Below are 27,943 nucleotides of genomic sequence, written 5' to 3' on the forward strand. Positions count from 1 at the left end.
AGTGGCCTATTCTAATGATTTAGCATTGTGCTGTTTTAAACAATGGTTTTCAAAGGGTCAGATGCCAAAACCCCGGCATAGCCCACAATGCAACATGATTGGCAGCAGTTTCAAGGTATAATATGTAACATTTGTATATGAGTATGTCTCAAAGTAACTAAATGTCAGAGCCAGAGAGTAAGAAAGGGAGTTGGCAGGGTCAGGTACATTTTCATTAGAAATAGTGTTTGTCTACAATGGAGAACTCTCATGACCCCACGCTACTTATGTAATTACATCATTATTCTTTTTATTATAGTTATCATTCTTCATAGCATTTAAAAAATGCATTTCAGCATATACTCTTCAGTTCACTTTTAAGTTAGTTACTTTTATAGTGAAAGAAAAGTAACAAATAAGTAATCTTTTAAGCGTATATGAGTATTACTACAACAACAACAAGAATAAGAATAATGATAACAAGAATAAAACATGTTATACAGCAATATTGTAAAGCACACTTTATATGGAAAGAGGCAACAAAATGATACAATGTGCTTCACAAAACGACTTAATCACATAAAAAGATGTTTAACAAGAAGGAACAATAAAAAGCTCCACAAGACCTGTAAACACACTGAAATTAGTGGAGTTACCCTTTAAGCTTTCCTTTGTCGGCTGTGTGTAAATACGACAGCTGTATCATACTGCCACCTCGTGCTTAAACATCAGAGGTGCAACAAGAATGCAAATGGAGGGGGAAAAAATTCTAATGGCCATTACGCAAGTATATTAGTCCGCACTTCAGAATAGAGGAGCCTCTATTAGGACTTTCCTGATTTCCAAAATATACGTTGTTTAATGAAATGTCTCGGTGCAGCTGTCAATTCAAAGTAATCCAGAGATGGATAAGAGAGCGAGCAACAGCGCCCCCTAGAAGGCACAGAGCGCTGGCCATGGTGCTGACAGACCCCTCCCTCCCCCTCCCCCTCTCCTCATCCCTCCCGGTCTGTGGAGCTGACAGGTGACTTCCCTGAGAGCCAAATGTCACCTCGCCTGCGTGGGTGCTTATAAAATGTCAAAGTGAAAGGATCTGTGATTCAAACCTGACGGATAAGGAGAAAAAATATAGGCAGCCTTACCAGCAGTAGGTGACCACGATACTTTGTTCTCACCCAGGTTTGTGAGAGCATTGAGCTTAATCTCGATATCAAACTGAGAAAGAAAGCCCACCTGAACTGGGTGTTTGAGGCGTTTGATGAATGTGACCCGATGAGGTTGATTCAGAGAATCAACCCTTAGGAGCAGGAAAAAGCAAAAGACCAGATGTGTGTGTTTCACTGAAACGGGAACTTCTGCAAGAAGAACGGGTCTTTTGTGTTGACACAATGAGATTGCAAAAGAGCGGAGGAGAAAAAACAGGGTGAAAGCTGGTCCTCATTATTCTTGCGTATTATTTCATCGAGGTAGCGTGGCTTGTTGTATTAAGAGAAGAGAGGGCACAGAGCCAGAGGAATATAATCCTGGGAATCTGTTCGAATCATCACATGTTTGTGGAGGAAAATGTGCCACATTGCCAAAGACCCTGGCAATCTCCTCTGCTCTTGCATCATTTGCTGTGGGTATAAAGCGCCGGCTCCTGTGCGCATGTTCCACTCGCTTTTTGTGTCGTCGCTCCTTCTCCATTGGCTCCCCCTCAGCCTTAACGCCGGGCCAGCCCTCTCACTGCACAGTGCGTGCGCCCGACGTGTGTGTGTGCGCATCTACCCCACGCTGCCGAGAGCCGGACTCAGCCTCCCCACGCTGCTCCGCGGAGGAAAAAGATGGAGAAAAAGAGCGAGATCAACGGGCACGCCATGCCCAGCTCGGCCTCCACCGACCGGATCCTGGAGAAAAGCGCGCGGAGGAGCTGCAGGGAGAAGCTGCTGGAGTTCCTGAGGAAGAACCTCCTGGTGATCATGACGGTGTCCGGGGTGCTGGTGGGCGTCGGGCTCGGGATGATAGTCCGCAACATGGACCTGACCAAGGCGCAGATGACCTACTTCGCCTTCCCCGGGGAGATGCTCCTCCGCATGCTGAAGATGATCATCCTGCCGCTGGTCGTCTGCAGCCTCGTGTCCGGCGCCGCCAGCCTGGACACCCGCTCCCTGGGTAAGCTGGGGGGCATCGCCGTCACCTACTTTCTGGTGACCACGCTGATCGCTTCGTGCATCGGGGTGGCCCTCGCCTTCATCATCAAGCCCGGCGTGGGCGCAGGAGCCCTGAACACCAACAGCCTGGGACTGGAGAGCCTCAGCAACAACAAGGAGACCACGGACTCGTTTTTGGATCTGGCCAGGTACCGAAGCGCCGCTTTGATAATTTATTTATTTCTTTTTAAATATTAAAACACTCACACACTGGCCAGAACTAGATAATATGAAGCTTGTTGTGATATCGCAGCAGCTCTGAGGGGAGTCGTGGCACAGCGTGCCTCAGGCGCACTGGGAACACTAGGTGGTTACACACACACACACACACACACACACACACACACACACACACGCTCCTGAAGACGCTCACTGATGTAACAAGCACGCAGGCTGTGGCACACGTTGATCTGAATGCCCAGGTCACAGACTTACTTCACTGGACTGTAGAAACAATGGTTATACAAATAAAGAAACAAGATGAAGATTAAATAGATAAAATGTATATTGCACCAGTGTGTGTAGAGGATTATATTATGTAGATTGCAGGTCTCCCTCAACCATGAGTGTGTGTGCATTTTTGAAAAATAATCATCAGTAACGTATGTACAATGGCTAAGTGGGACAAGTATTAGAACAAGTGGAGGGGCATCACTTTACTGTATTACAGCCTTTAAAACCAGGAAAGGACTACACCTATGTAAAATCACGATATAACCGATGATATGTAGTCTCTTACCATGATAATTCTATAATAATGATATACTGCCCGGCCCTGTAAATAATAGTAATCAACTAATATAACATGTGACAAAACACTCACACAGGCTGTTTCTTTTACATTGAGTACTTTTACTTGTAATACTTTCACATAAGGTTTTACATTGTAGTGCTACTTTCACTCACTTAATCTGAATACTTCTTCCTCCACTGAGTTCTGCAGTGTAAGGCGATGCTGAAGTGCCACTTCATTCATGCTTTTCTTCTCGCTTTGTCCTGTCAGAGGGGAAGAAGGAAAAAGGGGAATAACAAGGCACAGAGTGAACTTTTGCAGAGGCATGTCAAGAGCTTGTGGGCTGATTGAGTGGGCTCCATAATTATTACCAAACTCGGTCTCCAGTTTTAAGAGTTTTGTCTGCGTTCAAGTGTTTGGCCGCGTCGTTCTCTAAGGAGTAGGCTAAGTGTCTTCATAAAAGACTGTGAAACATTTGACAGGAGTTCAACTTCTATAAATGATTTTTTTTTTTTGTAAAACTTTGTTCAAGACGATTTAAAAAGATCTGTGTCATCATCAAAATGTAAAATCTGTGGGCAGAGCAGGGACTTGTGGGGGAACTGTGCACATTGAAAACATGGAAGCTAGAAAACTTTATGGGTGTCGCTGCCTGGCCAGCAAAGCTCACTGGATTGAAAAGGCGCTTCTTCATACAGCGGGTCCAAAGTTCTGAGGCCACTATATTTTCTGTTCGTTTCGGTCTCCACAATCTCTTGCAAAACCTGATGACTCATGTGAACCCAACACGATTTGAATTTGGCCCACAAAGCCTCTTGGGATGTCATTGAATGCTTGGGTGTCTCAGTGTCTTCATAAATGTTCAGTGAGGTTGAGGTCAATGAGTCCATCAGTCCATGACAGTCAGGACTGCTTGGTCTTCTTTGGTCTTTGGTCCCAGACTTTTGGACCCCATTATAGATCAGACTTTACAGTGTGGTAGAAGATGTGAAAATGTTTGCTTATTCATATATTTTGGGGGTTTTAATGAGGGAGAATCTTTGTTGTTCTTAGTATTTTAATGTTGTAATCTTAGTTTTCCTTCTGCGAAAGCCATATCAGACAGTAGACACATATTTTTGAATACCTTAGTCCATGTGTGGAGGAGAGGGAGAGAAAAACACAGCTCCTGGCAACCTCGCCTATAAATATCAACAGGGCTGCCGATAGTCTTACTTGTGTCCAGGGCAAGATGATCTCCAACTGGCCTAATGCAGATTATTTAAAGGGTGAGGGGAACTCTCTTGAACTGGTGCTCCCCACTGCTGGCGGCCCTGAATATCAGCCTGGTCGCTGGCCTTCAGTGAGCCATACAGACGGAGTCCTAATATAAAGTTCCCACAGTGTGCGGGAAATCTGACAGCTGTTGACAGAGTTGAGTGTATTTTGAGGAAAGGGGGGAGGAGGAAGAGGAGGAGGAGGAGGAGGGTTTGAACCCAGCAACACAGTGTAGTACAAACCGATCACTGTCCGCTGCTGTCAGCACTTCTTACTTATCACCATAGCAGGTGGACACTCTGCTTTTATTCCCCAGTCTTACACTGTGGACTCACGTGTTTCCTGTATACTGGTGACCAGTTGCTCCAAGCCCTTCAGGATGGTTTTCAATCAGGAGAGACTCACATTTTTGTGTGAGAGCATGAAGATTTATGTGAACATAAAGAATGAGAAAGTCTGTTCAAAAGTTAGACTCCATCATGGTAAAGTAATATTTAGGCAGGTGAGGAAGCTGTGTGTAGAATAGACACGCCCCCCCTGCCCGGCGGTGATGGAGGAAGAGGAGCTAATTCTGCAGAGTAGAACTGGACGAAGAGCTGGAGGAGTAGGTGGTGGACGAGGGTCGCACAAATGCCTGAAAGCTGAGAGGAGAGTGGTTTTAGATTTGACAGCAGAGACATAATTGGTTGGTAGTATTCACGGCAGAATCTGGTTGGTTAAATGAAGAGAGACAACACGAAGTAACACCCATGTCAGGGGAATGAAGGGAGCAGGGAGAGAGTTGAATGAAGAGATGGTCTTCCTGACTACTTCCTGGGGACATTGTAAAAATCCAGTAGTTTTTTCTCCTTTTCATAATTCTGAGAAATGGCCCAGTCCAGATATTGTCTTTTTCTCTGTGAGGGTCAAGTGGGATTAGTATGATTTCTCTGTCCACACACTCTTATTACATGGACAAACATGGCGTGTCCAGCAGGAGGGCAACTCAAATTCAAAGTTTCATTTAACATCATACGAGGCCTCTCACTCTCCTACACATACCGACACTGCTTGTTTTCACGGAGAGGCCGTATCTGCTTTGGATCAGTTTATACTGTACTTTAAGTGAGATTTTGAAAAACACTGTAGGGTTGAGCTGATGTTTTCGACCCTACCTTTTTGTACAGTAATCCTCGAGGTCCGATCTCCAGAAACACACCGCTCTGGGGACGTTCTTGTTATTATATATCAACGACAGTGTCATAAAATTACAAAAGAGTTTATTGGACAAATATTTGATATACGTCCCTGAGTGCAGGATGAGTCATCAACATTTTTAGTGAGTTTCAAGGAAGTTACAAACTCTAAAATACGATTTAAGATACCTACAAAAGTGGCTGTTTTTGCCACTGATGCTGCCGTTTAAGTGACATTAATACACATGGGATAACACTCAAACAGTGATTTAGACATCAGGGAACTTCAAAATACAAAAATGCAACAGTGATCATATCAGTGTCAGCCATGAGAAGCAATTACCGCTTAGCGTTTGGGCAAAAATAATCCACTATATGCATCTCTAACTGAAACCACTGATGATGTCGCTCCTCTTGGGAAATTTCTACAGCCACAGCTGTAAAATGGAGGCATGCTAACCTGCTAAACTAAGATGGTGTTCATAGTAAACATTGTAGACACTTGTCAATATCAGTAGGTTAGCATGCTGATGCTAGCATTTAGCTCCAAATACTGCCTCACAGAGCTGTTAGCATGGCTGTAGGCTCTTTTCTTTGGTCTGGTCTTAGTCATGAAGTGGTGTTAAATGCTTTAAGACACAACAACAGAGAAAAGCCCAAAAGAGCCACTGTTTTCACTATTACAATATTTTGGGCCAGTGGTAGCAACACACTGCAATGATTGCAATTATGATCAAAGCTGTCACCATAATGCAATAAGTGTTTAACTAAGAATGTGAAGTGGCCAAAAAGAGAGAAACCAGAAAGCCAGAAACACTTCCAACCACATTAGCTGAATAACTTAATCCTGTAGCTGCTTTGAATTGAAAGACTCATGCATGATGTTTGGCTGAGATGTTTTAAGAAATCAAGTTGTTATGTAATAGGGCTTTAGAAATCGGAGAGAGGAGGCTCTGTGGGAAAAGCATGCCAGCTCTCTGGTCTGGTTTCCCAGGGTTAATCCAGATCCTCGCCTCAGTCATATGACAGGAGGAAACCTTGAACTCTTCTGCTTCAGAAGCCTTTTTTATTGCATTTTCTTTATATAGTAATATGTTCAGCGAACCATTTGTGTATATGGGTTCCATACGTGTGAAAAATGAGCCGTCATCCTGTTTCCCTGGCAACATCTGAGGGTTAGACTAATTGCTGAAACAATCCCATAAGTTTCTAGTGCAATGGAAATGTTGTTCGCTTCTCCAGTAAATAGGACAAAACTTACTTTCCTGAGCAAGGAGATAACGAACTAGCCAAGTCAGCTCACTGAACCAGGGTTAGTCAGTTTAAGCACCTTCTTTTTTTAAACCAAACACAGGTTTTACTCAGCGTTTTATGAGTTAACTATAACCAGCCAACAAACCAACCACGGTTGTTCAAAAGACATTTGGCCACTATACTGTGCGATAGTACAGGGTGTAAAATGAATTAGTAGGATAGAATTGGGACATAGTTATATTTTTGATTGAGGTGTCTTTTTGAGCATGCATCAACCTGACAAGAAGACCTGCAATTACTACTGAGTTTAAATTAAATCGTACTGTGTATAATCATCACTTTACCTTTATAGTATATTCTCAAAAGAGGGTTTTCTGTAACCTGACCTGTGAGATGGTTGGTTATACAGAACCATCTCATCTGGGAAGATGCTGCTACAGACCTGTTGGAAGAGGGCAGGTGCCTTAACAATACTTGGCAGGTGATTGGATGATCAGTCAGGAAAAGAGAGCAAAAACATTTTTTTTTCCATTGAGAAAATCTTTGTTCCTCTTTTTTCAATGAAATATACTCTCCAGTTCTGACATAACTGATGTGATGGCAGCATCTGAGCTAGCCTCTTTTGGAGCTGACAACAAACAGCCACTTTCTCTCACTGGTCAGCACATCTACACCACACCTGTATCTGCCAGTAGTTCCTCATGTGGACGCTGATTGGCTGAGACACTTGTGTGTTGGGCCACAAGCACATAGCTCGAAGCCAAGGAAGACAGATTTGTGATATCACACGTGTTTGACTAAGATCACATATCATGTGCTCTCATGAATCCAGCTGCCTCGCCAGGGGTTTTCTGAGCAAAAATATTGTTACACTGAGTCAAGTAAAACTACCTTGTTAAAGTCTTGTGAATAGAATGGCAAATATGGGACTAGCAAATTTAAAATTAAAACTCAGCGCCATTTAAACACTTAATTTTAAAACAGCATGTGCAGGGAACAGTGGACTAAATGGAAGTTCCTGGGAAAAGAGCCAAAGTACAACGGGTGTGTTAACAAATCAATCGTGTGAACGGTGTTTCACTAAGATTGGTTAACCACACAGTTTTAAAAGACTTGTCAGGACTAGTGCTTAGTTGTTGTTTGCTTAACAAACCACAAAATTACAGCAGTAACATAGCATAACATTGTCATTTTCTGTGATTCTAACTTGTCTCCTCCCTCCTCAGGAATTTATTCCCATCGAACTTGGTGGCTGCTGCTTTCCGTTCTGTGAGTGCCAGCACCTCAGTTCAATGCACCACACCACACTGTCTTCATTTTTCACCAGTATCACCACTTCATGTCCGTTTTTTCCTCACCACCTGTGTCTTGTGTGGATTGTTCATCAGAATTTATTTCACCATCCACGCGGTTGCCACTCCACGTTCATTTGCTGGGCTATAAATCCTGGCCTTAGTGCCCAGAGCCTCACAATGCCTCTTAATGAGGAGTTGTTCGGAGACTGCTGCTTGCCCAAATGCCTCTTTTCCTTGTCCCTTACCAGCCGTTACCATGGCGAAACCATTCCATTTCAACCAGCCTAGCAACCCACCTCGCCTCGCTGCTCTTAAACCCGGCCTGCTCCACTTCCTAGAATTATGAACATGTCTGTTCAGGCTAAAATAAGACCCCGGAAAGTTCAATATTTGGGATGTGGGGTTACAAAATGGCTGTGCACACACACAAAGGAGAGTACACAAATGGCCACTTAGTCACACGCACTCATACTCCAACCGATTTCCTTAAACTTGCTTGAAACCAGGCCAGTGAATTATAAACTTAGGAGAGTAAACAGAGTTTCAAAGTGCAGCCGGGTCATAGAGTTTACTATTCAGTCCCCCCACCCAGCCTATACTGTGGTAGAGCCCCAGTGGAATGGGGCCAACTGTGGATTAAACCAAGAAAGCAGAGGACAGGGGAAATTTACACAAAATGACAAGCAGCTAGATGCTTAAAAAGACATGTAGACAAGTGACGTGTACAATTTAGATTGTGGCAGAGGCTCTCCTTTTAGTTCTGTGAGTATAGTCTCTGCAGGTCCAAATACATCAGAATTCCAAGAACCTATAGCCTCATTTAAAGTCCATAGCTCTGCCAAGATGTTGGGAACCTTTGTCCGATAGAGCTGTTTAAAGAAATGCAGAGAGAGACAGCATTGTATCAGAGCTGCTTGATTCCTCTGACAGCTGAAAGACAGTCTGAACTTCAGTGGATAGTTTCAAACTGGCCCCCAAACTTCAAGCACATACAGCATTCCTTAGAGGAGCAATGAACATACCTTGATCTTAAATCATTTCACTTTTTAAGGCTTAAGATTTTCCTAGTCAAACAGCAGTTGATAGATAAAGCCATAAGTCCCCTAGTCCTTGCACATTCATGATATCAATATATTTATTCAAATATATATTTTTCAGGCCACAGACAAAGCAAAAGTAGTAACACAAGCACTCTGACTATTGCAGAACAACCAACAAAGTGGTATAACAGCACACAATCTCGTTCAAAAGACAGGAACATATCATTTAAAACATCCCAAAAAACATGGATGTGTCAACACAATGTATGAAAATAACTCACTACAATTTTGCTCATCTGCCATCTAAAGTCATGTTAGAGGAGGCCTCAAAGACTCAGTTCTGACTGATTTGAGACGAGGCCTTAGATCAGACCAAACCAGCAATACAGGACATGGATCAACCGCTCCAAAAAGGAACATAACAGGAGCCCATGAATAAGAGTGTAGCAGCACTACAGTCCATCATGGCAACTGCAACGCGTCATGTTTTCATTTCTCACATCAACAATTCAACTTAACTTGTCTTCTTCTTACGTTTAACATCAAAAGGATAAATAGAAGAAGACCCCAAGAAGTAGTTACACCACATCACTTTCTCTAAAACTACAATTCTCATGTTTTCATTTCAAGCTGCTGCTGGGCTTTGTGCTAAGCTGTGCTTGTTCTAACGCTTTACTCAGCACACAGACATGACATTGATACTGCAGTAATTGTATCTTCCAAAATACATATAAATTACCCGTCATTTTTTTATACTAAAGCCAGATCATACATGAAATGCATGTAAACACACTCATTTACTTCCAGTTTACATTGACAACTGATATTGAGAAATACTGACATATTTGCATGTTGACACTGTAAAAGCACATTTCAGCATTACAGGATCATTACAACAAAAAAAACCCACAAATGTATGGCTGAACAAGACTTGTTCCTTTCCTTTATGTTGCAGCATGTCACTGACTACAAGATGGTTGCTGTTGGGAATGACACCAACGGGACCATCCTCTACCAAAAGGTAGGAGCAGGAAGCATCCCCCCCCACACACACACCTTTGAAAGGAAAAGTGCTTGTTTCTGTGTTTACTTGAGTCAGTTATCTATCCCAGAATGAAAACAGGAGGTCACTGTTGATCCTTGGAGGACATGTTTGCTTGGAACGGTTTGTGTTTGTGTGTGTGTTAATCACCTGTGGGTGCAAACTCACTGAAGAAGCTTGATGTGAGAGACTAATGGATGACTTGTTTTATGGAGAATGGGTTCAAGGTTGATTAGGAAATGCTGAGTGAGAGTGAACATGGGCATGAGAGCTGTTCAAACACGGTCATTATACAAAGCCATTTTATTTTAGGGTGTTATCACACAGCCATTATAAATGAGGTTGTATCTGTGTCAAAGGTTAATTGCATTTTATTCATAGATTAGAAATGTCTCTGGGTTACAGAACTTAAAAGCACTTAAATAACCTTAAACAGTATGCGTTCATTTAGGTAATTATTTAACTTCATGACAATTCAATCGGATTTGAAATAGATCATTAGTGTGCATTTTAACCCTAACCCTGCTCATAAAAGAACGAGGTGAGATCTCATATAGCACACAGCTGAGTGCAGATATATCAAACACACTTGTGCTTATTCTGTGTTGGAATATGCAGCAGGATACGGGACGGGCCTATAGAATAATATGCACGACACATATGCTGACGGAGCAGTCTAAAACGTGAAGGGCACTCAAAAATTAAGGATTGACATCTGGATTAACAGACCCGGACTGGTGTGTGGTTCACCCACAGAAGTGTGTTTTTACATTCAAATATTGCCTGGGACAACTTGTGACAACATGGTTTCTGCTGTTGTAGTGAGTCAGTCAACAGTGTTGGCCAGGGGTCAGCTTAACCCAACACATATCAATTGAGCCTGCGAGGAAGATAATGTGTAAACAGTGAAAAAACAAGGCCCAGTACAAGCACTCGCTGCAGATTTGCAAATTGCTGCCATGCCTGTTACGTAGTTGATGCTGGATCATAGATGAGTTTATGATGAGTTTGTGAGAGACAGAAGATCAGAAACAGTGGAACAGATGGATGACTTTGACAAAAGGCTTTTTAAAGGTTTGTCTGCAGCAATTCTCTCAAAGGTTTAACTCAGCTGGTACTGAAGAAACTGTTAAGAATGTGTAAACTGCCTCTTAACAACCTCTGTTCGAATACCTTTTACGAGGGGCAGTTTTTTTTTAATAGGTCAGAAGTTTCTGTATTATCTTATTAGCTGAATTTTTAACATACAGTTGACCTAATAACTTCTTTAATCCAACTACTTGTCCCCAGTGGCCATGGTTTGCCCCCAGTGACCCAGTATAAGGGAACAGTTGTTGTATCTGATCTTGGCACCTGTCCAAGGTATTTGTCTGTCGTGGGTCAGGGTGGACAGTCCCCCCAATGCCAGGGGATGAAGCTGGTGGAGCTGTGGGAGAGCTCAGGACAATGGAAAGGGATTGAGCTCAGGATTTGTCCCTGTCCTTATTCGTTATCCATCATCCAGTTCAGTGAATCCTTCAGCTGCCTCCAGACCTATGTGCCCACGCACGCACACTCTGTAGCAAGAGGTGTCGTATAAACTACTGCATTGTATCAACACTGTTGTTTGACAAGCTCCCCTCTCCATAATGAGAGAGGTCCCAGTGTGTGACCATGGCTGAACAACTGCTGTTGAATGAAAGTGTTTCATGACCTAAGAAAACCAGTCCTGTTTAGTTAACATTATAAGCCATTAAGCCATGCAAGTGGTGTGGATCATGGGTCAGTACATCAGTCCTGTTGCTCCATCACTCTGGTTCGGAGTGAAATATTTCAACAACAAACGGAAGGGTGAAACATTTTAGCGTAGACATTCATTGTCCCCAGAAGAAGAAACCCGAGGACTCAGGGATCCCTCGACAGTTCCTTTAGCACCTTGTGAGATTTGAGTCATTCTCATTGAAAACACATCTAGTTCCCTAGAAGATGTCTCCTGAGGACTTTGGCAAACTTCCAACTTCTCCTCTTGTGCAACCCTTCTCCACCTACACAATGTAGTGTAACATGTATACATATTGACAAACTACACACCCTTTTGCTTCCAGTGCCAACTGAACAGCATATGTCAATAATTAACTTGCTGCTTCTTTATCTGTGAAATACTGTTCACAGTATATATTAGTATAGTAGTAGTGTATATAAAGTGTCACTCCTGTTTGGAAGAGCTACCAAAAAATGAAAGTGACTCACGAACACCGTCTTGTGAAAGCAAGCAGTAAAGCTCTGACCCCATTCCTGGATAAGGGATTTAAATCATAAATCAATGAGAAGGGTGACTGGTTCTACTATTATGCATATGTGCTGACAGGCTAACTTCGCTAGTTAAAAAGACCTACATGATCAAAAATGTTCAAAAAACACGATATTCAAAAATGAACAGTAATCTTTTAATAATGTATACAATGTATTATAATGAAACGATGCCCATGTTAATAGAACGACATGTAACTGAGCATGATTAAATGTCGTACTTGTGCTCGGCTGCACGCAGTTTCCTGTTTTGTCTGTTTTTCCATTTTTTTATATGAACCACTGAGATGGTTCGATGCAGCTCGTCCTCCCACAGTGTCTTCACTGTGTCCAGTCTCATACAGTCCGATTCTGCTGTGTGTTTTAGGTGCCTGTTGGTACAGAAACAGATGGTATGAACATCCTGGGTCTAGTGCTGTTTGCGATGGTGTTTGGCGTGGCGCTGAGGAAGCTGGGAGATGAGGGCGAGGAACTCATTCGTTTCTTCAACGCTTTCAACGAGGCCACTATGGTGCTGGTGTCTTGGATCATGTGGTGAGTGGAGCTGGATTTGTACAGGATGTTTAGGTGGTGTATTTGGACTGCATCAGGTAATAGTTTGTGACACCCACACTTTTGAGCTGCCTTCCTTTTGCTTTTTCCTTCCTGTTAAGTTCTTACCTCTTGTGTCTCACAGGTACATCCCCTTTGGCATCATGTTCCTGGTGGGCAGCAAGATTGTGGAAATGGAAGATGTGGTTCTTCTGGTCACAAGTCTGGGAAAATACATCTTTGCTTCAATCCTGGGCCACATTATCCACGGAGGCATCGTCCTGCCGCTCATCTACTTCGGCTTCACACGCAAGAACCCCTTCAGTTTCCTTTCAGGCCTCATCACGCCGTTCACCACTGCCTTCGCCACCTGCTCCAGGTATTCTGTCACGTCACAGGGTCCTAGATGAACTTTTGACTGTACTGAAATGGGAATAAGAGTTTGCTATGAGGTGATGAACACCACAAAATTTCACATGGATTTCACTATCAGAGCAGAGCAGTCGCAGTGCACAGTAGAGCAAATGCTTACACAAGTAGTCTCAGCCTCTTTAGCTTTATCATTTATTTCACTTCTGACTGACCTGTACACGAGGAAAAATCTGGCAGTTTGCTATGAAATTTACTGAGTGTTATTGTGCTCTGCAGAGGGCAAAGCCTTGTCTCTGCATGAGCTTTACTCTAGTGCCACACTCGGGCAAACTGTCAACATCGCATGCAAAATAACTCATAATGTAATAAGCAGGTTTCCATCAAATGTATTAAACATGTTCTGGCTGCAGTGGCTTTTATGACGTTTGCAAGAAACTGTTATGAGTGGAATTGATATGAAAAACAAAGCAAAATACTTACTATTACTCTATGTTTCTTCCAACACTATTGATAATGTGCAAAGCACTGAGCAAACACTCTCCGCAGCATTAATGATTTTATAGAGTTCAAGTTAGCGTTAGAGTGAGAGTCAATAGCATTTTATCTAACATCCTCTTATCTTCTACTGGCTGTCCCCAGGGGTGTGACCTCTCTCCCATGTTATTTATTTCAAACACAAGTATTGGTCTCATTACGATTGCAGACATGTGGTAAAAGTTTATCATTTTGTCATTTGATTGTGTCTCTACTCCGCGAGGATGACTTTGACCAGGGCCCTGTGGTGGATGATTTTATTGACTGGAGTAAACACGCCTAGTTGGACATTAGTGTGTCCCAAACTTAAGAAATGATAAGCGACTTCAGAGGGAAGCCTTCACACATCATGCTTTTTATATAGAGCCAAAGCCAGAATAATAAAATGTACCTTGATCTTGATTTTGAACATGGCTATTGTTTGCACTCACCAGTCTCAGCAGTCGTGTACACTCAGTGCACAGCCATGGATGGACTTATGGGCCTCCAACAGCTACAACTTCTAGATAAAGAAAAAATAAATGTCAGCGCATATAATTTAGTGATTGCTGTTGGGATGTCATGAGATTTTCGACAAATGTGAAACAAAAAAGGCTAGTAATAGTTTCACCTGACTGGCTGATAAATCTAAATGAACAATGTTCTTTCTGTTTCTTCTTCTCACCAGTTCAGCAACTCTTCCCTCTATGATAAAATGCGTCGAAGAGAACAACGGCGTGGACAAACGCATCAGCCGCTTCATCCTTCCAATCGGCGCCACTGTTAACATGGACGGGGCAGCCATATTCCAGTGCATCGCTGCTGTCTTCATCGCTCAGCTCAACAACACTGAGCTGAATGCCGGACAGATCTTCACCATCCTGTGAGTTTGCAGGGTGATGTTTGCTTCTTGTTGCTCAGCGTAGCGGTGAACTGATTACATCACACTAGAATCCTCCATCTGTAGATTTGCTCTCACATTTGCCAGCAGAGTAAAGAAGTCAACTTTATTTTTTCTTCTGTGACAAATGGTATTATGTTATTCATTTAACAATGTCATCATTGTTTCTAGGGTGACAGCCACAGCCTCAAGTGTCGGTGCGGCGGGTATCCCAGCCGGTGGCATCATAACCATCGCCATCATCCTGGAGGCCATCGGCCTGCCGACCAATGACCTGTCCCTCATGCTGGCTGTTGACTGGATTGTGTGAGTAAAGCTCCTGAACCCACGGGCACTCCTGTCATTTCCACCCCAAGCAACATTGTAGAGCAAATACACACAGCAGATGCTTAAACATGATCTGAAATTCCTATTTTTCAGTTAGTGCCAAAGGCTTTCAAAATTCCCTCCACGGCTTCTTTATCTTTTAAAGTTGTGGAACCTAGATGCCAGAGTTATGAGGATAAGACAGTCATGGGAGAAAGACTTCATCAGTGTTGTGGCCATGCCATGTATTTGCTGGCAGGGGCTGCTGAGAAGGAAGTAGTGCTCTTTTTGGGCAATTCTTTTAATTTTCTCGCAATAATCATCATTAATAAATGGCACTTTTTATTAATAGTAATTTCACTGTTAAGAGTGAAAAGCTTTATAAAACATTTATCAAGCAATTCTTTAGAAAAACTGATATTTGAAACACTTTTTGAATAGTTAATAAATACTGTGTAGTTCATCTATAGCATTATTTGGATGGACATTATAAATTTAGAACTGCTGTTCCTTTACAACTGCTTAATAGGTGGTTTATAAAGCATTCCATAGTCTCTTAACAGTGAAATAACTATCAACTAAATATTATTTTTTTTAGCTTTTATTTAGCTTTATCAATGATGTTTATTATAAAGTGTTACCAGTATTCTTTATGAGAAAATACTGTAAATGTAATTTAAAATAAGAGACTACTAATGTGAATCAGTAAGTAATGAGGTAAACTAATGGAAGCATGAAGACAGATGATCTGATGATTGTTAACTCTTTATGTTTGCTGAAAGCAGTCTGACTAAACTTACTGTCTTTGCGTACAGGGATCGCACCACCACGGTGGTGAACGTGGAAGGCGATGCTCTGGGTGCTGGAATCCTCCACCACATCAACCAGCAGGAGATGAAGAAGCAGCAGGAGCAGCAGCAGCAAGAGGGCGAGCTGGCCGAAGTCCGGGTGGAGGCGGTGGCCAACGCCCAGGCGGAGGAGGAGACCTCGCCGCTCGTCACGCACCAAACCAAAGCCTTAGGGGCCACGCCGGAAGCCATTGAGTCTGTCCTGTGAACTTACCTAGACTTTTTTCTTGACCCCTGACCTTTTGACACGTCTGACGTTGCTGCTGATGCACCATTCTGACTCAGTGTCCGTTCAAGAAACAAGGTCACTCATGGTTTCACTTGCGAGGAAAGTGCCATCATAACAGTCTGTCTCGAGCGTTGACCGTCTCCCATGCAACTAGCGTTTACGAAATTCAGCCTCTTGGGCTTAGGATATGAGAATTATACATTTTGAAAACCATTTTCTTCAGTCTAGCTAAGAAGTTTATTTTGCCTTCACTTGTGGCAAAGTATTTTATATTTTGAATAATTCTGAAGAAAGCATTTTGGGATGGAAACACACATTGTGTAACATGTTCCTAAAACATTCCCATAAATGTTATAATCTGCTGTCTCAAGCACTGTGTGAGATGCTCAGAGCCATAATTTGAACATCATTAAGTGCATTTCTTTGTCTTCGTCCACAGACAGCAAATACAATGACCAACATTCATGATAGAATACTAACAACTTACCAAATGCTGAAAGTCCAAATCTAAAAAAAGAAAAAAGCTTGATACTGTCTGTTGTAAGTTAATCACATGTTCAGAATACCTGTTTAATCACATTTGCTCAGCTGTTGGAAAGAGATGTATTTACATTTCATTTGTTCAGCACATTTATTTTTCATTTTTAGCTGGATGGAAACAGCAACTGAATTCAAGTTCAGGACCAGATCTGATGGAGAGCTGTTTGGTCCCATATTACCATCAGACAGCCGTTTTACTAGAAGTTCCCTGACTTTTGTTTGCTGACAGTCAGCAAACAACTTTCAACTGACTTTCAACAGATTTTGGGGCAGTCCTGTTGAACTAGTCACACAGGCTGAGGGATTTTGTTTTGGACATTGGACCAGTTTGTTTGTCTGACCTGCCTTTATGGTTTCATGTGGGAAAACCCGTTGATACGCGTTTTATTCCCTGACTCATCCCATTTATCTCTGAGTGCACCGAATATTGGTGTCATTTACATAACCATGGTTATCTAAATCTACGATACCATGGAAAAAAAAACCTCATGAGAAAAGCCAACTGCAAACATGATGAGGTACATAATGTTTTCTCAGGCGATATCAGGAGTTTCCAAGCGCATTTTTCTTACTTTGGAACAACAGCAGTAGTTGCTTTACAGATTTACAAAAAAATTGCCCCTGAAGTTTGTGTAGTAGCTTCCAATACTGGCTTCCCACTGAGCACGCAGCTAGCTCTCAAAAGTTGCATTTATGCGTTAATCATTTTTAAATTAGGCGAGTCAGCGACACAAATTTGTATGTGTTGTCATTTTTCTTATTTGTTACATAACACTATCTTACTGTTGTGACTTGTTCGTAAAAGCAGCAGGTAGCTTTGTTGCTATGTGCTTTTAAGTATGTCACCAAGAGGTCTAATAAAATAGCCGTTTAACTTTTGGCTTTGTTTGCAAGCTAATCAGTGGGTTAAAGCAATGTTAACATGCAAGATTCAAGATTAATGTCATTGTCATGATACAACAAAAGCTTGTAGAATGAAATTTCCGGCACTTTAACGTGCAACTAATCAGTTAGTTAATCTTAACTAGTGCTATCATTTCTTGACTAACGTGCTTAAACGTGACACTCAAGTTGGCTAGCGACTGTAACAAACAAAATAGTTTTAAAGAATCATTTATGATGTTAGGATCAGCTCCCAGTTAAAACACAGAACAGAAATGAACTTCATATCTCAAGTCCTGATGAGAGAACAAACTAGAAGCTACGCAGCCTCAATACAGCCCACTATTGTTAGGCAAAAGCTGGAGTCCTCTAGTTTGAAGGCATCTTGATGAGTTTCTGGGATTAGCTGCAATTTGTTGATAATTGAGTGTTTGTTTGGAATTACTGTAAACACACGTGTTTGACATCATAAAAAACACTCCAGTCTCAAATTTATCAGCCTAATTAATGATAGTCAGTGAGGTCCAAAAAATCAAGAAATTCACTTCTGTTCACTAATAAAACACAAATATTGGACCAAAATGTGTGATGAGTTCACATCATACTGTACGTCATTATTTTGTGAATCCAATCGTTTAGTTTCAGATGCTTTCATCATGATATTGATCTTCAATGGAGGTTATATGATGTTTGTGATTTTTTTCTGTCAAGACCTGAGGTGGTGATACAGCGCATCTTGAGCTACTTTATGTCATGGTCTCTGACTTTTCACCAAAACTTCTACCTCCGTTATTGGAAAGATTTAACGGCAGATATAAGCTCAGCGTTGGCTGATTTACACCATATTTTTATTTAATCTGTGTGATAAATTATTTCAAAGGGAATGTCATGGCCCATTTCATGGGATTTTTAGAGCTATATAGCCTAAAAAGGCCAAGTGCTATTCCTTGATCTCTGATTTTTTTGTTTTTAGAGTTGCCCCATGTCATACTTGATGTCCATGAAGGAAAGTGCCAAATTTCTGATGGTTTTGCATTGAGTTTGGATTAAGGAAGGACTTAACTGACAGGATGAGCATGTGCTTCTTTTTCTGTCTGAGACACTGGTGGGTTTTCCGCTGGCTTTTTTAAAAAAAATTATAACTGTAGTAATATTTATTTGATCTTTTATTTAACTTTCATAGGGAATACTGGTGATGAGAATGCTCCAGTGATGAGTCTTGTGATGTGTATTATAAAGTGAAGACCACTTAGAGATGAAGGAACGTCATGTATGTGAACTTAATGCATGCTCCTGTCACCTGATGTCTGATGTGCTCATTTATGATGTGGTGCTGCTGCTTTAGTTTTGGGTCATGGTGTGAATGTGGTAAAACAGAAGGTGAACTGGTATGTTTGATAATTTTCTTAACATTTGAGATTCAATGATCACTTTTCTAAGCTAACAACTGCTCTGTTAACCTAAAGATGAGGTTTATGACTAGACTTTGTTCAGTATATCCGGTGCAATCACATGTAATTACATGCCATGTGGTACAGTTCCTATATATATATTTGATATTAATTTATTTGTAATTGTTTTAACTTTTTGTATCATTTGTATTTCCTCATTTTAACACTTTTTCTCAATGTCAGTTTTTTTATTACTATTGATAAGATTTTTAATGAATTCTTCTGCCACTTGTTGCTGAAAACCTGTTGTTAGAAATCTACTTTAATTTCTGTTTTTTGTTTCATAATAGTAGCTACTACTATGCCTGTGCCATATCTATGTCTAACACTGTGCAGCTGTGTCTTTGCTGTTGGTCCTGCTGTCTGTCAACATTAAAGGTGATACCGTAAACTTTTCATGCAACCCAAATGCAAAGCCTGCTGTTTTTTCTACGCTTTGTTATAAGTTCATATTGTTATTATCCAGTGTATGACACAGGAGGTGTTCGTCGATGCAAGCTTGTTGTCTGACTGTCTGCAGCGGCATGGAAAAGAAGCAGCTGAATGTATACTCATAAAACCTTAAATATGCTTAAAAAATATACAGAAATTGGAAGTTAGAACTTGTACTGAGTAGGCATGACCATCTGTTACATTTGATATACATAGAATATAACGAAGGTATTTATCATGTCAGAGTCATTATTAATCACAAAGCTATAAACACCCAAAGATGTGATTTATTGATTATAAATACATTAATAACTAAATAACCAATGTTGTAAAAGTCATACTTGAGTAGAAGTAAAGCTGTTTTGTTAAAATATTATTTTGGTCAAAGAGAAAATCACACACATGAATAGTACTACACATGTATATAAATGCATGAAGTTGAATAGATACTCAGCAGTTTTTTGATTATCTGAAGTTGTTTTTCTTTTTTTAAAAAAAATCCAATTCCAGATAAAATGATTATATGAAGTACAGTAAGTATGTGGTGGTACTGGCAGTACAATGCTTATGGGCCAGCCCAACTTGCATGAAAATATAAACAAAAAACAGGAAAATCTAGGAGGAAATGCCCAGTGTCCACTACTTGGACAACAGATAACAAACAAATGCCTTCTACAAGCCCCATGGGAAATAAAATGTCAAACTGAAGGTGTATAGGGGGTTGGGTTTTAAGGGGTTTCAAAATAAACACAGTTTCCTCACTAGAAAGTTGTGGGCAGCTGAGGGAAGACTGAACGGAACCCTAAGCAGACAGAGTTTCTGGCTGGCACTGTAAGGGGCATGAGGTTCTCAGTGGGTTAGGGCCAGGTTCAGAATGAGGGTGAGAGCCTCCTGTGTGCCATTCGCCCCCATTTTAATCCTTCACAAAAAGGTTGTTGTCACACCATGATTGGCTGGGAGGGAAACGTCCTAAGCTGCTTCCACTCCACAGGGTGGAGTGAGTCTTTCCACCCTGCCCACAGGTGATCTGAATTCCCTGAAAATCAGCTCCAAACAAAGAAAGATAGCAAGTCTCGAACACCTGTACTGCTACAAGTAGTACAGAGACAAATATATTGGTGTAAATAGTACAATGATTGCCTCCAAATGCAGCAGAGTGGAAGTAAATTACTCTGTCAATCAAAAAAGTTTCACACTGACGTCCTTTTCCATGAAGCATTTCACCATCAGCATGTTTTCTCAAATTCTCACATTACTACATGAGCAACAGCTACAGATGCAGCAACGTAACAGAGAAGCTGTGAACAAGCGGGTGGACTCATCTGTGTTTCCGGCAGTGCAGCTGGGAGGAACAGCGCCGTGGCAGCTGGTCTCAGAGAGGCCGGAAAAGTAGACCTCAAGACCATGAAGTAGGTGACATGTCACCAATGGGCGACAAACAAAAACAGTCATCAGTCCACTATAAAACACCTCTTAAACTTGCATTGGGTATATCTGATACCAGTGCTGAATGTTATTACTTTTAATTTAAATGTACTGTTTAGATCATTTGTGATGACCATAAAAGTGCTGCATGCTCACAAATGCTGGACCGTTGTTGCCCCTCTCTGTTCCCTGCAGTCTTGTTTCTTCTCTGCTTCAATCCAGTAAGGGCAAATAGTGCCAAAAAGTCTAAGCCACCTAGCTCACCCTCTGTTGTCCGATGTAACAATGTTAATATTTAATAACATTTGTGAAATTATTTTCAGCGACTACATAAAGAGTAACCCAACACCTGACTGACAAGCAGCGTTTCGCTGCCCTCTGTAATTAAAAGTTTCAAACCAGTTCATGTTCTTCTGGGTGTATGAATTTACTCTTTAGATGACCTTTGGGAATAATTTCCTTAACACTCTGTGATCTGACCTTGGGAGAGATAATGCTGAGTGGTTACATATCATGCAGCAATCATCACATTTCACATGAAAACTGTCCGTGGTCCACAGAACAACTGTCTGACCTCGGTGAGAATCCTGCTCCTCGGCCTCGTTGTCTTTCTGCCCTGTGAAAAAACAAACACATGAGACTTTCCATCTCATGTATGAGATGAATGTGAGCAGAGTGTAAATATGTTGCTGTCTTCAGTTGACTACTGGAGGCTCTGCTGGACATGAAGCAATCTCTCTGCTGCCACTTGCTGGTGATATGTGTCCTGGTCTTTTCTTGATGGCAACTGTGGACAGACCACAAACTATATTTCACCTACTCAAGACACACACACACATAAAAGCATAGAATATATTAAAGTGAAACTCTAACCAAAAAGCAACCTAGGCTTTATTTGCGAATGTATATGAGTCAAACCTTTGTGTAAAAACACAATTACAACAAAAGAGACACTTTTAAGATTTACTGTAGTATCGTTTTCAGGCAAGCTAATTTTCATTGGAGTGCAGGGGCACTTTTACGCTAGCTATTTTTAAAGCGCTAAGAAGGCCCGATACAACATGAAACTTTGCTCGTAGTATCACCAGGGTCTCTACACATGAGCACAAGCACTGAGAACCTTGTTTGTGTACACAGATTTTACTAAAAAGAGAGTTTTTGAACGACTCACGTTAGCCGCTGCATCTCAGGCGCGCCACCGTCATGGCAGACAAAAAGTGTCGATCCCTGAGTGCGACCTAACAGGCAGGAGGTCCACCATCACTCTCCTACCTGTTAAGTTCTTAGTGTTTTTAAAAAACAGCGATTTTGCTGCTAGTGTAAGAGTGCCCCAGCACTCCACTGAAAATTAGCTTGCCCGAAAGCAAAACTATGGTAAATCTTAAAAAGTGCATCTTTCATCATACCTATGCATTTACACGAAGGTTTGACTCATATACATTCACAAATAAAGCCTGGCTTGCTTTTTGGAGAGAGTTTCACTTCAACAGATCCCAAAACAGATCCACAACTCCCAGAGTGCATTTGCGTCAACAAAATACTTGAACTCCTCTGTTTAAATTCAGAGTCATTCTCTGGAGAAGCTTTTCTGTTGACAGGAAAGAAATAGTTTCAGTCAGAGCGAGCCTGAACTCGCTGTTAAGAATCTGAAATTCCAAATGGAATAATTATATCATTATCTTTAATGCACCGTGACAATTGATTATAATTATGGTTTTCAAATACTTTGGCAAAGGAATCAATAATGGAATTAGGTCACTGGGATCACTAGTGTGTCACAACCCCTTATTAAGAGACCACTCACTCTGACATGGAGGTGGGCTTTACAGTAGAGGAGGAGCCCAGCAAGAAGGAACCAAACTGCAACACCTCTCCATTCCTACAAGAGGCAGAAATAAAATCGACAATAGAAACCGTTTGACCTCATGTGTGTTTGTGCTTCTGTGTGTGTTACTTACAGCATTCCAACACAGTGCAGGCTGTGGGCCATACCTGCTGGGGAGCCTCGCCGCTGGTGCCTGGTTGCATTTGAGACACACACAGAACAGGCGATTGCACAACCTGTAATGATGAACGTCTCTCCACCAGGTGTCAGAGTTTCACGCCTCTCTTTTAGTTGTGTAACTGCATGAACAGACTGTGGTGACATCTGTAGAGTACATGAGGCACAGGTAGATAACTCTGAGAGGTCTCCACCACTGATATTCAGTAGAATAGAAGCTAGAAGTTATAGCCACATGCGAGCACCGCCGTTACCTTGAGCAAATTTGTGGAATTTTGGTTTTGGTGGGTTTGAACATTGTTGGAAACATTAATCGCATTTATCGCCCAGGCAACATGTCTAACAAAGGTCTAGTTTTTTTTTTTTTTTGACATTTCAATGCAGATCTAATCATCTTGCATCTCAGTTGAATTATAAGGTGTATTTGAGCCAGTTTAAAACTTTGTTTATTTATCCTAAATAATGCATCAGAGCTACAGGACTGTATGGCCACACCTTTGTTTCAAACTGATCTAAAATGTGTCGTTTTTCTAGTGGAGTTTTGAACTGGACTAGCTGGACGAAGACCAAAATAGATGTTTGTGTTTGTTCTGTACAGCTGTGATCTCCAGCAGAGATGTCATTTTCCCTGAGCAATGCCACCAAACTTGAGGAAGTTTTGGAGTGTGTGATTAACTAGAGACTCACCTGCTGTAAAGGAGCAGCAGGGTGAGTGATGGCTGTTTTTGTTTGGATTTTATTCCCAGGCCACTGTTGTGACAGGCACTCAGAAGAGAAAGGGAAGGTTAATACCAGACATAATACACATTAAGACTAGTGTATTCATGTATGCAAACACACAATAGACATTGTTAAATCTGTCGAACCATTTAGCTATTTTTTTTTTGTCATTAGACAATATTTAGTGTATGGGACAACTGTTGAATAAAAGTTGCACAAAAATATCATTCATCATACAGCTGGTGAAAACATTTGCTTGAGGAGCCATTCTCAATTTTTTAAATGCAATTTGTATGCCCTTATAAAGCACTTTGAGTTGCATTGTGTCTGAATTGTGTTATACAAATAAAAATCGCCTTGCCTTGCCATATCTGTACGTGTGTAAGTAAATTGAGAGCAACAGGCAACCCGAGTCCAGTTCCTTTTGTGCCTTAACACACCGGGGCCAGTAAAGCTGATTCTCAATCATGTGCTGCAGCCACAAATTCCGACAGTCCTGAAGGCAGCAGGGATGATGCTGCCTTAGATCCATATTACCTTGTTAGCAGGTTGCAAGCTAGCTGAATACAGGCGGGAGGTACAGTGCGGATACACGGGGATGTCCGACTCTGTTTAACACAAACTGAGCACTCGAGGTTTTTTTTAAATCGGCTCGACACAAGCAGGACTGCATCCCAAACTTTTGGCGAGATGACAACGCGGTCGGAGCGAGAAAAAGCCCAGAAACTGAACGAGCAGCATCAGGCCATCCTGTCTAAACTGCTGAGGGAGGACGACAACAAGTACTGTGCCGACTGTGAGGCGAAAGGTGAGCCCCTCAGCTGTGCACCTGTATGTTAGAGGTGTGTGTGTGTGTGTGTGTGAAGGGATGGGATGATGTGGGAAGTTGGCACCTAACGGCTGCGATCAAGCTAGCAGCATACTGGAGCGTTACACTGATGGGAGTCACTTGTGTGCTTCACTTAACGCACATCCCTCCCGGTTAGCTATTTAGCTGCCCGTTAGCGTGTCATTCTGATAAATACTATGAATTTCTTCATTACTCATATTTATGTTGCTCGGAGTAAACACCGTTATTGCTTGTCCTGTCAGAATAAAGCCAGAATATGCGTACTGTTAGCCGACATTTGTTTAACCACAAACGAAGCACTACTTCCGTTGTCACTTTCAAAGTAAAATCCACAACTTATAACTAAAAAGGAAAGTAACAACACCAAAACAACACCAAAACAACAATAGTAATAATAATAATGAAAACAATAATAATAAATGATACGCGAGGCAATAAATAGGTAAAACCCTGAAATTATTATTATAATTTTAATAATACAGTTACAATAATAATAAGATGAATAATGATAATGATAATAATAAAAACGAAGATGGTGAGGCAGTAAATACCACAAGAAAACACCCATAATATTATGTTTTTGATTTAAAGAAATGTAAATATCTGAGTGATTTTGTCATCAAAACTGAACACATTATTCTTACTGTTTGTGTGAATTGTTCACAAAGCTGTAATAAAACATAACATCTATGATGAGGAATGTTTGGATCAGCATTTTTATTGACATTTTGAAATTGTAGGGTTTTATTTCCTAGTATTTATAAAAGTAAGGATATTGTAGTCATTCTCACCTTGCTTTTAAAGTTTGTTTTCGAAAATTCATGCTAGTTGCTTTTATTTTGAAATCGGATGGCCAGTAATTCCGGTTTTGCATCGTGCGCGCGTGTGTGCGGGTACCTTGGCGCAGATGTTGCCCGACGGTATCGATGTCATGTCCTTGACTGTTTTATTAATGAGCGGAAAACGTGCGTGTCCCGTGTGGGGAACATTAACTTACAGGTGTTGTTTCATTTGTGGACGTCCCCCGTCAGCATCAGATGCTACCTGTCTGCTGCAGCTGCAGCCAACACCTTACCTCGGACACCCTCCTCATGCAGAGCACGACCACCCCCGAAACTCCATTCAGAAATCTGAAAGTTTTATGTTCCCTCGCACAGACTCTAAGGTACTCCTAAATCAAGGAGGTTCCTTAATTATTTAAGAACCAGTCTTTAATTCGGCAGACATCCAACACACCAAGCCGCAGTGCATCCCAATAAGATTAGAACTTTTTTTTTAATTTGCGTGCCTTCACTTAAAAAGTGCATATTCATTTCATAATATTTTGCATAACAGAGTGTGCAAAATTTTCACAGGGTCGAGACTTTTGCATAAGCGGACGCGTTTAGCGAAAAGTGTGGAAGCATGAAATTCCGAGTTTTGACTGGACTGTGAACGGCTCGTATCGGGGCTACCTATGACGGAGATTAAATGGCGTTTGCGTCATCAGCATGCCTTTGCTGCCATCTGACTATTGTAAATCTGTAGTAGCAGACCTCCTTCAGCCAGTGAATCAGGTTATATCATGAGACTCCACTGCCTGCTGCTGATGCTGCATCTTTTCCTCTTAATTCACATCTTGATGTTAATCTGAATAACATTTAATGATTCCAGCCTGGTGTTGTAGCTCCCTACAGGTACACAGTGGACTGTTTTTTCATGCCATACAGATACATTACATGTATTATTGTAAATAATAAAAGAAAAATCAGCTCAAAGCCCAATAGTGGCTTTTTATAGGTCATTCGGCTGCCTGTCTTTCTCAGTGGATTTGCTTAGTTGTCACATATATCAGCTGAGCTTTTCATGCTCGACCTTGACTTGAAACAACAGTTTGACAAAAACAAACACACAGGACAAGGTGCTGCTTATTTTTTTGCTCTGAAGCTTTCAAGCAGTCATGGTTGGGGATGCACAATATGGATTTTTTTCCCTCGGTAATTTATTTACTATTTTAAAAAAAGAAGATGCACGCCTGAGAGTAAAGGCTGACATGTAGTGAGTAAAGATGATTACTTTAAATACTCCATAGCTCAACTTATACAAATGTAATTGACATCACTACATAAACAAAAACAAAGACCAGCATGTTTTCCTCTGAAATTCATTGATGACCAGGGTTGCATAGCAATAGCATGTGATTTTCACAGTATTATAGTGTCTCAGAAAACATCATGGTTTCATGCTACATGTAACGTTATTTCTCTTAACTAAATGAAACTTGATATAAACTTAGAAATATATACATTTTCAATAACAATAATACAGTATAATTCAAGACTTGAGATAGTCAAATGAACACAGTACGATAACGTCAATTTTCATACCCTCTAAATGATCAAAATGGTTTATCTCTGCAACCCTAGTGATGACATGTTTACCTCTCTACCTGCATGAGTCTCCCAAGTTACAGCAGTTGCATTACAACAGTGTGCTATGCTTGTTTCATATTTTGTTTACATTTTCCATTCTCAGACCAATGAATTATCAGCTCAATATATATTGTGTGTGTTATCACGTCACCTGAAAACAACTCCATTCCATTAACTGCTTCCACTGAGGAAGATGATGTTGTTGCTACCACTTTTGTTTGATGAATCAGTGGTGTTAGTAGTGTTCATAGGAATCTCATGTGAGTTGATTTGCAGCTATTGCGCAGCACTGTACCTGTGAATTCCCCTCAAGTATTATAGCTGAGCGGGAAATATTGAATCCTGGTCATTTTTTGCAATAAACAAACAAACAAAAAAAAACAGTCCCAGCTAACACGTCTCATGATCTATCTGACAACAGGCAAGTCTAATGTTTGCTTTCAAGTTAAGACACTTGGAAGTGTTTGACCAAAATCAAGAAACTGTTACACATCTGACATTACAACCAGAACTGTCTTTAAAAAGGTCTAACTGAGTTCAACTAAGTCTAAAATTGATTTATGTAACTCAAGCATCCAATACTAATAAATACTCTCCCACAGACATAACAGTTTTTTATATTAATTCTGTCTTGTCACTCCTGATTTTTATCTATGCCATGAGTGATTTTAACAGCCGATGAAGTAAATAATCCTTTTTTACCGAACTGCATTAAAACGCGATCTAAAGATTTGTGTTTTCTGCATCAGTCAGCGACGCTGCAGCCTGAGGCATGTTTACTGATCTCAGTCATAAAGCAGCAGCATTCAGCCCTGCCCTATGACTCATGTTCACTGTGTCACTGCTATTTTTATCCACACAACGAGATGTCTTGTGAAAAAGCCTCATAAGATAAAAATTTGATATCAGTTTACTCAGCAGGTTTAAGACACAAGCATGTTAATGTGACTGAAATTGGAAAGACCACAAAAGGAAAAAAAGCCAGCAGGAGCAGGGAGCTCCTCTTTTATTAGCTCTTACTATGTAGCAATCAGGTGAACTCATGTAGCAATGAGAGGAGCAGATATCATCCTTACATTAGTATCTGTGCCTTGTTGACAGCTACCGGCAAAAAAGATTACATTCGCCGAAAGCAGTGATCGATTTAATTACATTTCTATCTATTTGTTTTCTTATTATTGTTGAATCCCTGAAGGGTGGTGATTATTTCTTTAGCTTATTTTTTGTTGAATATTATTTGAACGAGCCTAACCATTATCTGCAACAAGCGACCAGGA

General features: G+C 41.0%; 2 protein-coding genes and 1 long non-coding RNA gene across 7 annotated transcripts in view; 2 read left to right on the forward strand and 1 right to left on the reverse strand.

Moving 5' to 3' along the window:
- The first annotated feature begins 1,032 nt into the window (after positions 1-1,032).
- On the forward strand, positions 1,033-19,229 carry slc1a4 (solute carrier family 1 member 4). The gene is made up of 8 exons (XM_037124815.1): positions 1,033-2,317; positions 7,814-7,856; positions 9,878-9,943; positions 12,621-12,787; positions 12,930-13,163; positions 14,358-14,552; positions 14,742-14,876; positions 15,692-19,229. The coding sequence occupies exons 1-8, from the start codon at positions 1,803-1,805 to the stop codon at positions 15,930-15,932; spliced, it is 1,596 nt and encodes a 531-aa protein (XP_036980710.1). The 5' UTR covers positions 1,033-1,802; the 3' UTR covers positions 15,933-19,229.
- Positions 19,230-19,623: 394 nt separating this feature from the next.
- On the reverse strand, positions 19,624-23,660 carry LOC119033810. Of its 2 annotated transcripts, none has more exons than XR_005079376.1 (4): positions 23,373-23,660; positions 22,676-22,832; positions 22,488-22,562; positions 19,624-21,470 (listed from the first exon to the last, which is right to left on the reverse strand). It is a non-coding gene; the product is annotated as an uncharacterized LOC119033810 (long non-coding RNA). The 2 variants fall into 2 exon arrangements; XR_005079375.1 differs by having other exon boundaries at positions 22,642-22,832.
- Positions 23,661-23,892: 232 nt separating this feature from the next.
- Positions 23,893-27,943, forward strand: part of LOC119033208 (stromal membrane-associated protein 1-like) — an 85,700-nt gene continuing 81,649 nt past the window's right edge. For 3 of the 4 annotated variants that reach the window (XM_037123002.1, XM_037123003.1, XM_037123005.1), the window contains exon 1: positions 23,893-24,213. In XM_037123002.1, coding sequence (XP_036978897.1) covers positions 24,096-24,213 — 118 coding nt within the window. In that variant the 5' untranslated portion in view covers positions 23,893-24,095. The remainder of the gene's footprint in view (positions 24,214-27,943) is intronic. The other variant, XM_037123004.1, reaches the window with a different exon arrangement.

The sequence above is a fragment of the Acanthopagrus latus genome, chromosome 15 (genome assembly GCF_904848185.1).
Source record: "Acanthopagrus latus isolate v.2019 chromosome 15, fAcaLat1.1, whole genome shotgun sequence".
In the NCBI taxonomy this organism is placed as follows: Eukaryota; Metazoa; Chordata; class Actinopteri; order Spariformes; family Sparidae; genus Acanthopagrus; species Acanthopagrus latus.